General features: G+C 31.9%; 1 protein-coding gene across 1 annotated transcript; it reads left to right on the forward strand.

Annotated features, from left to right (window-relative positions):
* Window positions 1-235: 235 nt before the first annotated feature.
* On the forward strand, window positions 236-14791 carry LOC140431777 (odorant receptor Or1-like; the record flags this gene model as incomplete). The annotated part of the gene is made up of 5 exons (XM_072519658.1): window positions 236-431; window positions 3009-3108; window positions 3187-3291; window positions 9076-9231; window positions 14690-14791. Coding segments are annotated over 5 exons (659 nt in total), but the record flags the coding sequence as incomplete, so codon positions are not given.
* Window positions 14792-15226: the final 435 nt, after the last annotated feature.

Genomic DNA, 15226 nt, shown 5'->3' on the forward strand with positions numbered 1-15226 from the left:
CGCGCTATCTCAGAGTTATGTGGCCTAGGTATGATGTTTTTCTAACTTTTACTGTGTTAAAAAGTTCTCTTTCCTTGCCTATTCTATGCAGCACTTCTTCGTTTGAGGTATGCGATGTCCATGAAATTTTGAGCATTCTCCGGTAGATCCACATTTCAAAGGCCTAGAATTTATTTACGGTTATTCTGAATATATTTTTTGGAATTACTGTTTACTTGCTTAAAATAATATAAAGGATATGTCGTAGGTTTAATAATGGTTGTATGTGGACAACTAAATATCCTAAACGATTCCTTAGTAAATATTACTAAAATGGCTAACCAAAAATTAAAGGAAATAAGATGCTGTAACTTTCGACATATGCAAAAAAAGCAAGAACTTATAAACCAAAAGCTAAAGGAATGTGTCGAACATCATAAAGCTATTTTGGAGTAAGTATAAAATATTAAATAATATTATTATTCAAAATTATAAGATAAAAATGTAATGAAGTAGCAACTAAAGCTTAAGAAATCTACAAAACAATATTTATCTATAGTGAAATTCATACTTAGAGTGCAGTACGGTTAAGGTAGGAATGCACATTGCCGGATTTCATGCCATGTACTGATCAACACAAGCAGGTCCAAGTAGTGATCACGTACAGAACGGTACAAAGATTTTCACTTTCGAGCTCTATTCCGAGTAAAATTAACTTATTTGATTTTAATTTATAATGCAAATTAGAATGAAATAGAGAGACATTACACATTAAATGTAAAATACATATATTTACAAATATTTGTCTCACAGTAGTCAAATAAGAAACATGATTTGAATAAAAAAGATTTTCTCGAGAATATTATTTTAAAACTGTATAATTTATTAATAGTCCAGTCGTCAGAGAGTGAACCCCCTAAAAATCATACGAACAAGCTAAATTTTGCAGAAAATATTAATTTTGGGACCCCAGAAAAGATGCAAAAAAGTTTACTCCCTACTAAAACCCTCCTCCTAGGGGGATAAAAACGCAAAAAAATCGATTTACCAAGAATCTGTATGCCGTATACAAAAATATTTCAAATAAAAAATGTCGCTGAAAAATTTTTAAATAAAAATGTTTATAAGCACTTTTTGTATAGAATGAACCGTTCTCCTAAAAACAACGCTTGAAGCGACCGTCGATTTTTAATGTCAGTTATGCGCGCGAAATCAATGTTCAATAAAATGTGTATCAGTTTGACGGTAAAAACTCGATATCTTTTTATCCAAGTGTCCCATCGACAAAAATAAAATCAAAATGCGTTTTAAAGGTTAAGAGTGCAGATTTCGTATGTAGTTTTGTATTTTGCCGAGAATAAATTCAGTTTTTATAAAAGTGTTAAATAAATAAACGTGGCGCGATTTTTGCAATTTTTTACGATTCTCGTGAGATCACTAAAATCACAGGACATTCAAAATCCACGGTCGCTTTTAGGGTTGTTTGTGAGAGAACGGTTCATTCTACACAAAAAGTGCTAATAATTATTTTTGTTTAAAATTATCTTAACTACATTTTTGATTCAAAACATTTTCTTCTACGGTACACATTATTGGTAAATCGTTTTTTTTGCGTTTTTACCCCCCTACGAGGAGGGTTTTAGGGATAAGCCCGGGTGTAAAAGCAGTAAATTTTTTTGCATCTTATTTGGGATCCCAAAATTGACATTCTCAGCAAAATTCAGCTTGATTTTTAGAGGTTCAGTGAGTTTTCGTCTTTGTCGACTGGAGTATAAACTAACAAATATATTTTATTTATTACATTTTTTGATAGCTATACAGAATGGAACCTATGATGAAAAGCTATGATTAGTAAAATTTCGATAGGTAATAGATATTATTTCGTGTATCACATATCCTATATCTATGTTCAATTGTTTTTAGTTATTGACGTTTAAAGTGGCCATTTTCATATTTTGGACAGTTGGACAATTACTCAATATGCGTCTGTACGAAAACTAAATGTATCAACTGTGGCCAGGAATAGTTGTAACATATAAATAGTTTGACTTAGAGTTTGTGCATTTATATTCCAAATTTTCATAAGCTTTCAAAAAGCTTTCCAACGGAAAAATACCCAAAAATACTCGATATACACCCGAAAATTTCGTACTCTGATTGGACTGATAAATGTATTTAATTGGTTATAGGTTATCAAGTTTACTCACAGATATCTAATTATACTAATGTCGCCCTCTACATCCGAGATATCGAATTCTCTTTTGCTACTCTCGTAGCAAAAGAGATCGTTGATCGTTGTCGATCAACTGGCGTACCTCTTCATTTTTAAAAGTGATATTATTGGTAGCTACATATCGCTTAACTTAGTTCTACACAATTTAGATACGAGAAAAGCCTTAAAATAGAAACATTATGTTGTGCAACATATTCACCAAGATTATTATTGATTAAGATTAAAGTATTGATCTTTAAAAGCACGCAATGCTTCTCTCTTTACGGATGTGATACAATGCATTCTCCATTACAATGAAATTCCTGCAACCAATATTTGGTAAATTTGGTATTAATGTCTCTTTAAACCACGACTTAAAATATGCGACATTCATTTTATCGTGTTGGTCTTCGTCATTTTTCTTTGCGATAAAATCACGGTGTGTGCGAGGACAAAAACCTACTGAAAAACCTGCATGCAATAGAATAACTCGTGGACCTCCTTTGGTAGGTGCTTTAAACCAATATTTAAAACTTTGAGGAAAGCTTCGCGACGATTTTGTAATTCAAAGTTAATCTATCTACATTTAAAGGCTTTTTACTCATATATTTAGTGGCTTTCTTCCATAATAATGAAATAGTTATTCCAAATATATTCTGTGATGCGGTTTTAAAATTAATATACATTTCATTAGGTAATTATTTAAATAAAAATTGTTCATGATATATGGTATACAGTAAACTACCGGAATTCAGTTTCCTTGTGCAGTTTAGTTCAAATTTATTTTTATATATAAAATTAATAATTTCAATTTTAGATTTGCTGAAGAAATAACATCTCTATTCGCAACCAGCTTATTTGCTCAATTTCTTGTTAGTGTATTTGTCTTCTGCGCTACATTCTTTGAAATGACTATGGTAATTATCAGTACAAACTGTTGACAATATGTCTATATGAACAACTTCCTCATTAAAACCAAAATATTTATGTTTAAGGTACCTATTACTAGTGTGAGATTTTTTTCGATGGCACTTTACCAGTACTGCATGCTTTTGGAAATATTTCCCTCTTGTTATTTTGGTAACGAAGTTATTTTAGAGGTATGTATATACGTTTATTAGAGTATAAGATTAATTATTTTTGATTTACTACAGTAGGTCTCTTAGTTTTTATAAGGTTGTCTATTTAATCCTTTAATATACCAATTACATACATTAATTTTACTTTTCTCGCTATATATGTCTGTGATGTGCTATTATATTTTATAAGGATCAAAGAAGTTTGTTCGCAGTACATTAACGCGCTATCTCAGAGTAGAATAAAACAAGAAAATTGTGCCTGATCATATAATGAACAATAATTTTACATTGCAATGAAATAATAATTAAAATAAATCCAAAATAATTGAAAAAAAAACGAAGAATATACCAGGGAATGAAAAAAGAATAGAACAGCAGGTAGTAGAATATTTTATCGATAAAGAAGAATTGCCTCAAGAAACTGGGTGATATAGAGGAGCTGTAGGAAAATCATATAGTTACATTTTCAAGCCATCCACAAAACAAGTACTGAAGATTAATAATTAGGTAAACTAAAAAAAGCTAAAAAATATATCCCCTACCTCTATTACTTGTATGTGAAGTTGAAATAGCCTTCATGAACTCATATCTATCGGTATAAGTAATTTCCAAATAAGAGTAATCAATGACAAAAATATTGAATTAAGATTAATGTTAGAGAAGCAGAATGTATCAAGCTCTCACTAAAAAACTAGCTGAGAATAAATAATCATGGTACCCATTTGAAAATAAACAAGACAGATCAAAGTGATGGCCATCAAATTACGCCACTTACGTATCCCCAATCAAAGAAAATCGTCGAAACCACAAGAAATTTCAAATACACAATAAAACATCCTTTAATGTTTGAACATAAGAAGATATATATAATAATAATAATAGTCTCTTGTTTTATACCGCTGTCGCGGCTTTGGGAGTATAGCAGGGTAGTCTGCTATATCTAGGGCCTACGGTATACAAGGAAGGTAACATGGCCAGTGCTACGCTTCAACCGTCTATTATTAACCCCTGGTTTTTACCCAAGGTACTCATTTTTATTCAGGCTGAGTCGACCTGGGGCCTATAGACATTTTTAAAATGTCTAGATGTTCTTGCCGGCGGTGGGATTCGAACCCCGGAGCACATAAGAAGATATACCTAAACAAAATATTTGGTGTATGTATATATATATATAAAACTTATACAGAAGTAAAACACTTAACATTTGTATTTAGGTGTAAAACATATAATTAAAAACTTTGAAAAAGTGTCGTCAAAATTTATACAGTAGCATACTTGACGTTTTCGATCTAGATCAGATCATCTTCAGTGCCTTCTTTTGTAATTGAAGCTAATACTAAAATTGTAGCTGTGACATCAATGTATGGTTTTACATTGTTCCAAATTTAAATTCTAATGTGACTCTAGGTCGATGACATTGGATAACAATTTAATACTTAAAGAGCAACATGTTTCTTCGCTCGACTTGAACACGTGGTTCTTCTCAGGTTGTTTTGATTGGGTAATGCCTAATTGCCTAATGACGGTAAGGGACCTGGTGCGTAAATATCTGAAAGTTTAGAAAGTTAAATAGTAAAATGAATAAGCCTATTAAGAAAATGTATGTGATGATATGATAACAGAATATGATATTCTAACTATTGTTCAAAATGGATGTAAATGAAGCTAAAAGAATTAATGAAATTGTTAATAAAACAAAGAGGAAATGTAAAATGTTGGTTGAATAACATAAGACAGGCAAAAGAAATTTAATACTATGTTGTTGTAACGACATGAACAAAGTTAGATAATTTAAATATGTAAATGGAAATCAGACAAAATGATATGTATGTGAATATGTATTAGAGAAAGAATGAAATAATAGAGACTATGTGTTAAAGAAATATGTAGTATAGGTGGTAATGAAGTCAACAGACTGAAAGTATCGAATGGATGAGTGAAGATAAATGATTAAGTTTAATTTTAATGATGAAGTTGAAGTTTAAAGATTAATGTGAAGAATAATGGTGAAGAACAGTTCAAGTAAGACAAAGTAAGGTGACCCAAGAAGTAAGAGACATAAGGAAAGAATATGGGATGAATTGAGTCGTAAAGGGACTGCAGGAGGACGAGAAATAAGAATGTACAATGGGATAAGGTGGTGAAAGAGGAAGGGGTTTGATGAATAAAAAGAAAGAAAATGATGAGGGGACAAATTGAGGTATGGTATGTGTTAATGGGTGATTAGTGAGGAATCACTTCGAAACAGAAGTGAAAGATCAAGTAAATAAAACAATAAAAGCCGCAGGTTACCTAAATTAAACAATGTGGAGTAATAAAAATACCGAAAAAGAAATAAAAGGCAGAATTTACAAAACAGTCATTAGACTAATAATGACATACGCGGCAGAAACCCGACATAGATGCAAGAACACCAAGCGCTTTGTAAGAAATTAAAGAGCAGAATGGACCGATCATATAAGCCGAATGACAACAAAGATAGTGGTAAAGTTGACAAGAGGCGGCTCTTCAATAGAAGACGATCAGTAGGATAACCACGAAAACGATGGAACGACAACTTACTAAAGGCACATTTAAAGACAGTCATGTCTACAAAAAAAAAGAACAAAAAGAAGAAGAAACTTTGGCATCCCTAGTTTTATTTATTAGATTTCTATGTACTGATCTCTCGTAGAATACTTAAGATCCCGAGGACCGACCGAGTCACAAATGAGGAGGCCCTCAGAATAATGAATAAGAACCGAGAGGTACTGACCAACATCAAATCTCTAAAGTTACAATTCTTCGGACATATTACGCGAAATGAATCCAGATATGCTCTCCTTCAAGCCATCCTGCAAGGAAAAATATTTGGAAAACGAGGCACAGGAAGAAGAAGTACATCTTGGTTAAAGAACCCCAGAATCTGGTTCAATACAACATCTGTGCAGCTTTTTTGCGCTGCTGCAGATAAGATAAAGATTGCCATGATGATCGCCAACATTCGTAACGGATAGACACATCAAGAAGAAGAAGAAGAAATACTGATCCTACGGTGACGTTGCTCAAGTTTTCTCGCCGTTTATAATATCTCATCATCGCCTTCCCTCATATAGTTATATGTAAAGGAGGGAAATCCAGTAGGGCCTCCATAGCTGCCGTTGGTGTGCCCCGCATAGTCCCTGTGATTCCAAGACAAGCAAGTCTTTGTACCTTGCTTAATTTAAGGATGGCACTTTTTTGCTGCACCTTTGGCCATCATTCCAATGCTTATGTAATTGTGGGTTTTACCACCATGTTATAAATTCGATATAACATGTCTGGTCTTAAACCACACATTTTTCCATAAGTGCGTCTGGCTACCATGAACGTAGTTACCGCTCTCTTGGTTATTTATTCTATCTGTTGATTCCAAGTAAGCCTTGAGTCTAACATTACCCTAAGATACTTTACTTTACTCACTTGTTTTAAACGTGTACAATGTAGGCGTAGGGGAGTAATCCCTCTTAATTCCTCCTTTTGGTAAATTTCATGATTTTGTACTTCAAAAAACTGATGTTAAGTCCTACAGTTTAAGTTCATTTGGGAACTATAGTGAGAGATTGTTGCATATGCCTGTTGACAGTGGTTAGTAACAAAATAAATAAGATCATGGCACCCACATATCCACAATCAGATGTGGCTGCTTAAAGCAACCAGAGGTCTTTTGTGGTAAACATATTTGGAAAGAAAACAGAAAACCTGTTTCTAACCTTGTGAAATAGTTCATCTGGTCTATTTTGTCACTTCATCTTGGGCTCCACATTTGGCACCACGATAGTTAATGGAAAAAAGGAAGTGCATAAAGTTTGTAATATAAATGATTTGGGAGAATTTAAAAACCCTCATGATAATTGATATTTTTTTAATCGAGACATTAAGGACACCAATCGCAACAATATAAAATAGACGCTACTTGTCATAGATTTCACAAGGAGGTCAGTGCCACATTCTGCCTACACCTATACTCTTAGAAGATGAGAAAGAAACATTATTCTTTAATGGCGTTAAATATTTGCAATCGGGAAGCCCTCAACGTTTCTGTTAATAAGATCTAAATGATGTTGTTCACAACCTTAATATATCCAATGAGAGGATTACTTGACGCCAGATTTAACGAAAATAATCTAATATATAAAAAATAGTATTTTTATATACATATATACCATTTACACCAAATGAATAGCACCTTTTTATCAAAAAATGAAAATGTAGTTTGACATGAAATGTGTCCTTTTACACAATAGTAATAAATTTGGGTTAATACTCATTCTACCAGTGTGAAAAAGGAATTTCAAACAAAATCACTAGTTCTCAAAAAATTAAGTATGAAAAATATCTGTCGGCAATTTGTATCGATTTAAACATTGTAAACAGTGTTCTAGGACAGAAAAGTGGAAATACAAAACATTGTAATTAACGATGATTGAAGCTAAGGGATGCTTAGCACTGTCACCACTGTAATATCCCCTGTGTTTAAAGGAGATTTAGCTGTGAGTGCGAATTTGAGGCATACTGGTCCATTAGTTCGAATAGGTAGTGATTTCGCCCTCGCGGATTTACAAGAGGGTAGGAAAAAACAGGATAGGGGCTGAAGGATACTCCGATGTAGGCCCTGTAAAGAGTCAGAGGTTATTGCCTTGCGTTAGAAACCGGGAAGATGTACAAAGCAAAAATGTGTTCTTTTCTTGTCTCTATCTAACGGTAAAAAAAACAAGCCACTTTCAACTTACTATGTATTTAACAAATCGTAAACTTACAACTACTGCACAAGATGTACAAGAAAGATAGTATTGGTTATCAAATTTTGCGAAGGGAGACGAGAAGAGATTTTACTAAGGGAGTTTAAAAGGCGGACAACCTACTATTAATTGTTTCCCCCAAATGGTTAGTATATATTGTTCGTTACCTTAGCGTACTTAGGCCCTAGCTAACGAATACGCCTTGTAGTCCAAACTGGAACTCAGGAACAGTCTGGATGAACGCTGGAATTTACTGTACGTTATGGCGGTACTGAGCGAGACGAAAAATTCGTATTTTCGACTCTCTACCTTCCGTCGGACACGATATCACGATAATTGAGCTGAACACACCGTAACTCTGATCGAGTAACACCCTAGGTAGCCCTCCGCGTTGACTGATTGGGCGCCGAAGTACCACTGGCACCGGTCGCCAGCACTACTCTCTGGCTCGGTTGCCAGAACTCTACTGCCTGGCTCGGTAGCCAGAACCTTACTGCTGACCCGGGCTAGCTGACTATCTTCCCGCCGACTTGTGTCAAAACTAGGTCAAATTGTTATTCTTTGTTTAATTTGAAATGTATACGTTAAACTGTGTCGGATTTATTCTTTATTTAATTTGGAGTATGAAAATAATATTTAATTAATTTTAATTATTCTTTTCTAGGCTAACTACCCCTTATTTTGTTTCTTTTATTTTCTTGCTATGTTGACTTGTTACATACCGGCTAACTGATTAACGATTGCGTTTGGGGGGTGGGGTTGTTTCCCTTGGGTATGTGGCTGATACATTACAACATCCTTATTTTTTATATAATTAGGAAAGCATGGCAAAAAATTTGCACTAACTGGGTTAAAAAAGTTTGTCCTTTGAGAAATATTTACTACGGAAATCAAAACGTAATAAACGAACTTGTTGTTACTAAAGAATAACTTACGTTGCCACTATTGTATATCAAGTTAGCGCTGAAGTTTACAAACTTAAAATTAAAATGGTTAAATAATTAAATCTTTCAAAGTTAAATTTGTTTAATTATGAAAATTTTAGAGCAGAAAATTGACGAGTTCCGCATATCACAGTGAGTGGTTAAACTACAATATTAAAGTTAGGAAAAATTTAATATTTTTCATGACGAGAACACAAAAGATCACCCAAATAACTGCTGGAGGATTTTTCACGCTATCCTTGGATACTTTTATAAAAGTAAGTTAAATAATATTAAAGCTTTATAAGAAAATGAATATTTTTAGATCTTTTAGGAATTTTATTTTTTATTTTGTCTCGTCACATAATGAGGTTTATTTGATATTTATATAAAATTTCAATATATGTATATTTCATATTTCAAAATTGCCCTCCCCCTCATACCTTTTGAATGGTTGTACATAGTTATAATAGTGTAATTTGGTGGAGAAATAAACAGACGCGACGTAGGCTTCTCAACAGATGACGTAATATTCATAGATGACGTTGAAGAGCCTATTTGACCGATAGTTTTAAATAGGACCTTATGACAAGTGACTTCTCGTTTAAATGCTATTGGTAATACATATTGAATCATACTAATGTTGTTTTGGTTTAAACTGATTTTGATAAGTAGATTAAATAAATACTAAAAGTTTACATTTAATTAAAAAAGATTTAAGAACCACTACTCATTTAAATGTCTCGAGTGAAATTTCCCTACATTCTTCAACAATTCTTTGTTTTAAAATGTTAATACTATCGGGTGATGTAGCGTAAATCTTAGATTTCAAGTACCTCACAGCTAAAAATCCAATGGTGTGAGGTCTGGTGACTAAGCTAGCTATTCTATCGAACCTCGTTGTTTAAACCACCTACCACGATATGATTAAAGATTTGTTAGGATATCGCCAGGATACCACAATGGCTGAAAATTTAAAAGAACTGGTTCGCAGTCGATGGCACCCCTTTAGTGGGAATAGGGGGCTGAGAATACCAGCCAATAATCTCCCAAAAGTGAAAAGGATCAGTACGTAGAACATTCAAATCCTGTACCAATTTGGCAAGGAAGCAAATATTATTCAACGAATAACATGCCTGAACATATCAATTCCAAAAAAAGAAACGCTAGAAATTGTAAAGAAAACAAATACATTAGTTTGATGAGCCATGTAATTAAAGTACTCCTTACTATCAATCACTCGCGGGTATACACCAAATTAAAACAACCTAAATAAAGTTTAATTTGGATTCAGAGCAGGACTCAGAACGTGGTAAGGACACTTTTTAATTTGCAAGTTCTAATACAAAAAGCGAGGGATGTCAACTGCGATATGGTTGCATGTTTCATCGATTTCGAATAGAGGCATTTGACAAAGTATCACATGGGAAAGTAATTGATATCGTAAAACCATCAGGAATCAATGGTTAGCATTTAACACTAATCTCATTCGAAAATGAACTGTTCGAGATCTTTACAGTTGGAAAAAGTGTTCGACAGGGATGTATACTGTCACCAGTACTGTTTAGCATTTACTCTGAAAACATTTTTATCTCTGGACAAATCAGAAGACAGTTTTATAGTCAATGACCAACTTATACACATTATTAGATATATAGACGACACTGTATTGCTCGCAGATAGTGTGCAGGGGCTCCAAAGAATAATGGATGATGTTGAAAAAACTAAGGCGACCTAAACTTAAATTGTAAGAAGACAAAAATAATGATTATTATTGAGCACATCAACATAACCGGTCAAATTACAATAAAAAATACACCGTTCGAAATAGTGCAAAAATACACTAACTGCGCTACAATCTAGTATCATGGCTATGAAATAAACACTTTGATTGAAGAAGCGGACCTTTTACCGGTCTTAGAAAGATTCTCTGTAATATATCCTAAAGTATCAATATACGCATAAGAATTCTTAGATTCGCAAAAGTATATCCTGGCTGGCCAATCATAGGAAATCGACTATAAAGATAGATCTAATGTAAAGTGATCTATTTTGAGCTGCAGTAAATAAAACAAGATGAGAGAAAACAGGGTGAATGTGCTCGCCACCATCATAAGATAGGCACTTTTAGAAAAAGATAGGAAGAAGTTAAAGAAAAAGGTCCACAGAAAGATCACCTACACGTCATCTTGATCAAATATCACAATTGGCAGGCACTTTTGGGTCGAATTGTATCTAAACGACTGCATATAGGGATGAATGACGTAATACTTCAGTTGTAAACGTATATATACCGACATCCTATGTCAGAAAAGTCGATATATGTAGGCTTTAGCCTACTGAGGACAAGAGGTGAAGCAGCAGTTACAAAGCTCTGTGTATTGTATTCTCTGTATGCTGCTGCTAACTTTCATTTCCCTTCTTTGTTTTAGCATTATTTTAGTTTCATCAGACAGTTTACTATGTTGATTTTGTTGTTGCGGGCCTCCGATTTCTTTGGTACTATCAAGGATGATTTCCATTATTTGAAAGCCGTTGATTTGGTTATGTATTCTTTCATCAATTGTCCTTTGGTAGTGATCAGAGTTTTCTTTTAGATTGTTAATATTTATATCGGTTACTCTTGGTTTTGTGATTAATTTTGGCATTAAAGTCAGCAATTAAATACTTGAAATGACTGTTATTAGCATTTAATGCCTCATTTATGTTACTGTAGAGTTCCTCTATTTCTTCTTCAGTGTGAGTATTCTTCGGATCGTATATTTGTATAATTTGTATATTGTATCTCTTTGATAGATGTAAGGTTAAACTAGGTACTCTATCTGACTTCTACTATTCTTTGATTTCATTTCTTGTTGATTAGGAATCCAATACCGCCTGTTCTATCTATTGATGTGCCTTGGTAGTAGAATGTGTTTGCTGACGCTAATTCCAATAGCTCGTCATTTTTCCGTCTTATTTTGCTGATTCTTATGACGTCACATTTTATGTTTGCTGTTTCTTTTTTCAGTTCTTCAAGTCTGGATTGATTTGATAGCGAGCAACAATTATATGTGGCTATAATGTTATTGTCTTATTTCCTCACCCTCCGCTCTCCTGGCTTGATCCCGAAAGCTTCCCATTTCGGAGTAATTTGGGCCTACGGAAAATGAGAGCCATGATTTGAATGTCTCGTTCATGTTGTGAGACGTACCTTACCACGCTGCCTCAGTGCGGGTGCGGGCATTTACCGGAGATTTTAATGGTTTGCTCCTATCAGCAAAAGAGCAACCCCTCCGATACCTATACCAACGTTTAATCCGTTTTTTAATTATATATGTATATATATATATATATATATATATATATATATATATATATACTTAAATTTTTTGAAATTATAATATTTATAGTCAGAAAATCTAATATTAGAAAATTATAGTACTAATGTTCGTAAGACAGAATGTAATTATGGATATTGCTTAGTTTATCAATATCAGTTTTTTTATTAACGCATTGATATTTATTTATGCATACCATTTCTAAGAATTCTCTTTTATTTAATTGGTTTTCTTGTCTTAATATATTAGTTTCATTGAAATTAAATGAATGATTTTTATTAATTGCATGATCTACTAATGCACACGTATTTTTATTATTTGTAAGGTCACTTTTATGTGATGTTAGTCTGCCTATTAGATTTTTAGATGTGTGTCCGATGTATGACTTATCAGAATTTTCGCATGGTATTATATAAACTACAATATTGAGCTTTCCATATTGCTAATAGGTGATTTAGTTTTTGTATATAATGATGCTAATATTTTAACATTTTTAGTTGCAATTTTAATATGAAAATAGTTAGCAAAGATTTTAGTTAGTTTGGGTGTTAATGTTGGTATGGAAGGTAGTGATGTGAAAGTAAATTGAGATTGCACGATTTGTTGATTTGGTTATCTTGTTTGATTCATCATTATTTTAATTGGGTATGAATTCTCTAATAAAATGTCTTTTAGTTCTAATAACCCTTTGTTGATGTTATTGATGTGTGATAATTTGACTATTCTGTTTTTTAAAGCTAATATCAAATTTAATTTCAAATGAATGTGGATGACTTAATACTTGCTTTACCTGCAGACAAAATAAATGAAACTTTACAAACTTTTAATAATTATAGTGAACATTTACAATTTACATGTAAAAAAGAGATAGAAAATAGCATCCCATAACTTGACATAAAAATCAAACGTAATGCACAAAATGTATTAAGCACTGAATGGTACAGAAAACCTATATTTAGTAACAGATTTATTAATTATCATTCACAACATCCACATCATATGAAAATAAATTTGATATTAGCTTTAAAAAACAGAATAATCAAATTATCACACATCAATAACATCAATAAAGGGTTATTAGAACTAAAAGACATTTTATTAGAGAATTCATACCCAATTAAAATAATGATGAATCAAACAAGAGAACCAAATCAACAAATCGTGCAATCTCAATTTACTTTCACATCACTACCTTACATACCAACATTAACACCCAAACTAACTAAAGTCTTTGCTAACTATTCTCGTATTAAAATTGCAACTAAAAATGTTAAAACATTAGCATCATTATATACAAAAAACTAAATCACCTATTAGCATTATGGAAAGCTCAAATGTAGTTTATATAATACCATGCGAAAATTGTGATGTCATACATCGGACACACATCTAGAAATCTAATAGGCAGACCAACATCACATAAAAGTGATCTTAGAAATAATAAAAATACGTGTGCATTAATGGATCATGCAATTAATAAAAATCATTCATTTATTTCATGAAACAAATATATTAAGACGTGAAAACCAATTAAATAAAAGAGAATTCTTAGAAATGTATGCATAAATAAATATTAATGCGTTAATAAAAAACTGATATTGATAAACTAAGCCATATCTATAATTACATTCTGTCTTACGAAAATTAATACTATACTTTTCTAATATTAGATTTTCTGACTATAAATACTATAATTTCCAAAAAATTTAAATATTCATATTTGGCGCGTCTTTGTACGTAACCCATAATAACAATCAAGAGCTGGTTATCAACAACAAAATAAGATAATATAATAAACAGAAACGAGTGTCTTTTTGACATAAATCAAACGTCAATATAATAATCAATGTCATAATGAATTTATACAAAATTAAATAAAATTAAAATATTGTACTTACAACTATATAATTTTAATAAGTTAAGGTTTTAATGTTTTGTCAATTTAAAAATGTAGTGGATTAACCTCATGTTGTAAGTTTTTTATACTAGTTTTATACAATGTTTTTAATTATAATTTCATTGTATTTACTGATACCATATTTAGCATATCCTGAAGAAGCAAATAAATTTTGCGAAAGCTTGATTAAAGAACAAAGAGTTTCACTTTTCTGCCCTATTAATGACTGCAACCTCAAAATAAAACTTTATTTTACATAACGTGTCAGTCAATAATACCTAACTATTTTATATATATATTAATATATATATATATATATATTTATATATATATATATATATATATATATATTTATATATATATATATATAATATATGTAATCGAAAACCCTTTTTCCCATATAATGCAAGGTTATTTTGATGTATTGATATTCATAAATACTTTTAATTCGTAATAAGGATTCATATTCCCTACGTTTGTATTTTATTATTGCATAATATAGCTATTTGTATTTTGTAGATTCTTAAATCATCTTGGTCATATGTTGCTGTAATTGATTCAAGTCCAGATAAAACAGAACAAGTAATAGCTACTGTGAAATGCCGATGGGGGATCAAGTAGTTTATATTTTATTCAAAGCAGCACCAATCAACACCTAATTGATAAATTATTATAGAAACTCACTTTAATAAACACATGCATTCCGCTTTTGTTTATTTATTTGTAATGTAATAGAGTATTTCGAATTTTTAAAACTCCATCAATAAATTTGTATCAATTTAAAACTATTAATATAAACTATGTATACATTATGCCTTTGCAGGTAACTAGGTAGAACTTGCACAGTATTATGAGGGCGCCTGCATATATCATGTGGAAAATTACAAGAAGAATATAAAAATTGGGGGGAGAGGTAACCATTGACAAAAGGGAATAGATGTGTATGGGCGGAGGACAACAAAGTATCGTGCTTAAGATAGACAAGAGATAAATACAATATAAGAATTACAAATATCACTATATGTATATTACGAATGATTGACGAATGGGGTGAAT

The sequence above is a fragment of the Diabrotica undecimpunctata genome, unplaced genomic scaffold (genome assembly GCF_040954645.1).
Source record: "Diabrotica undecimpunctata isolate CICGRU unplaced genomic scaffold, icDiaUnde3 ctg00001220.1, whole genome shotgun sequence".
Classification (NCBI taxonomy): domain Eukaryota; kingdom Metazoa; phylum Arthropoda; class Insecta; order Coleoptera; family Chrysomelidae; genus Diabrotica; species Diabrotica undecimpunctata.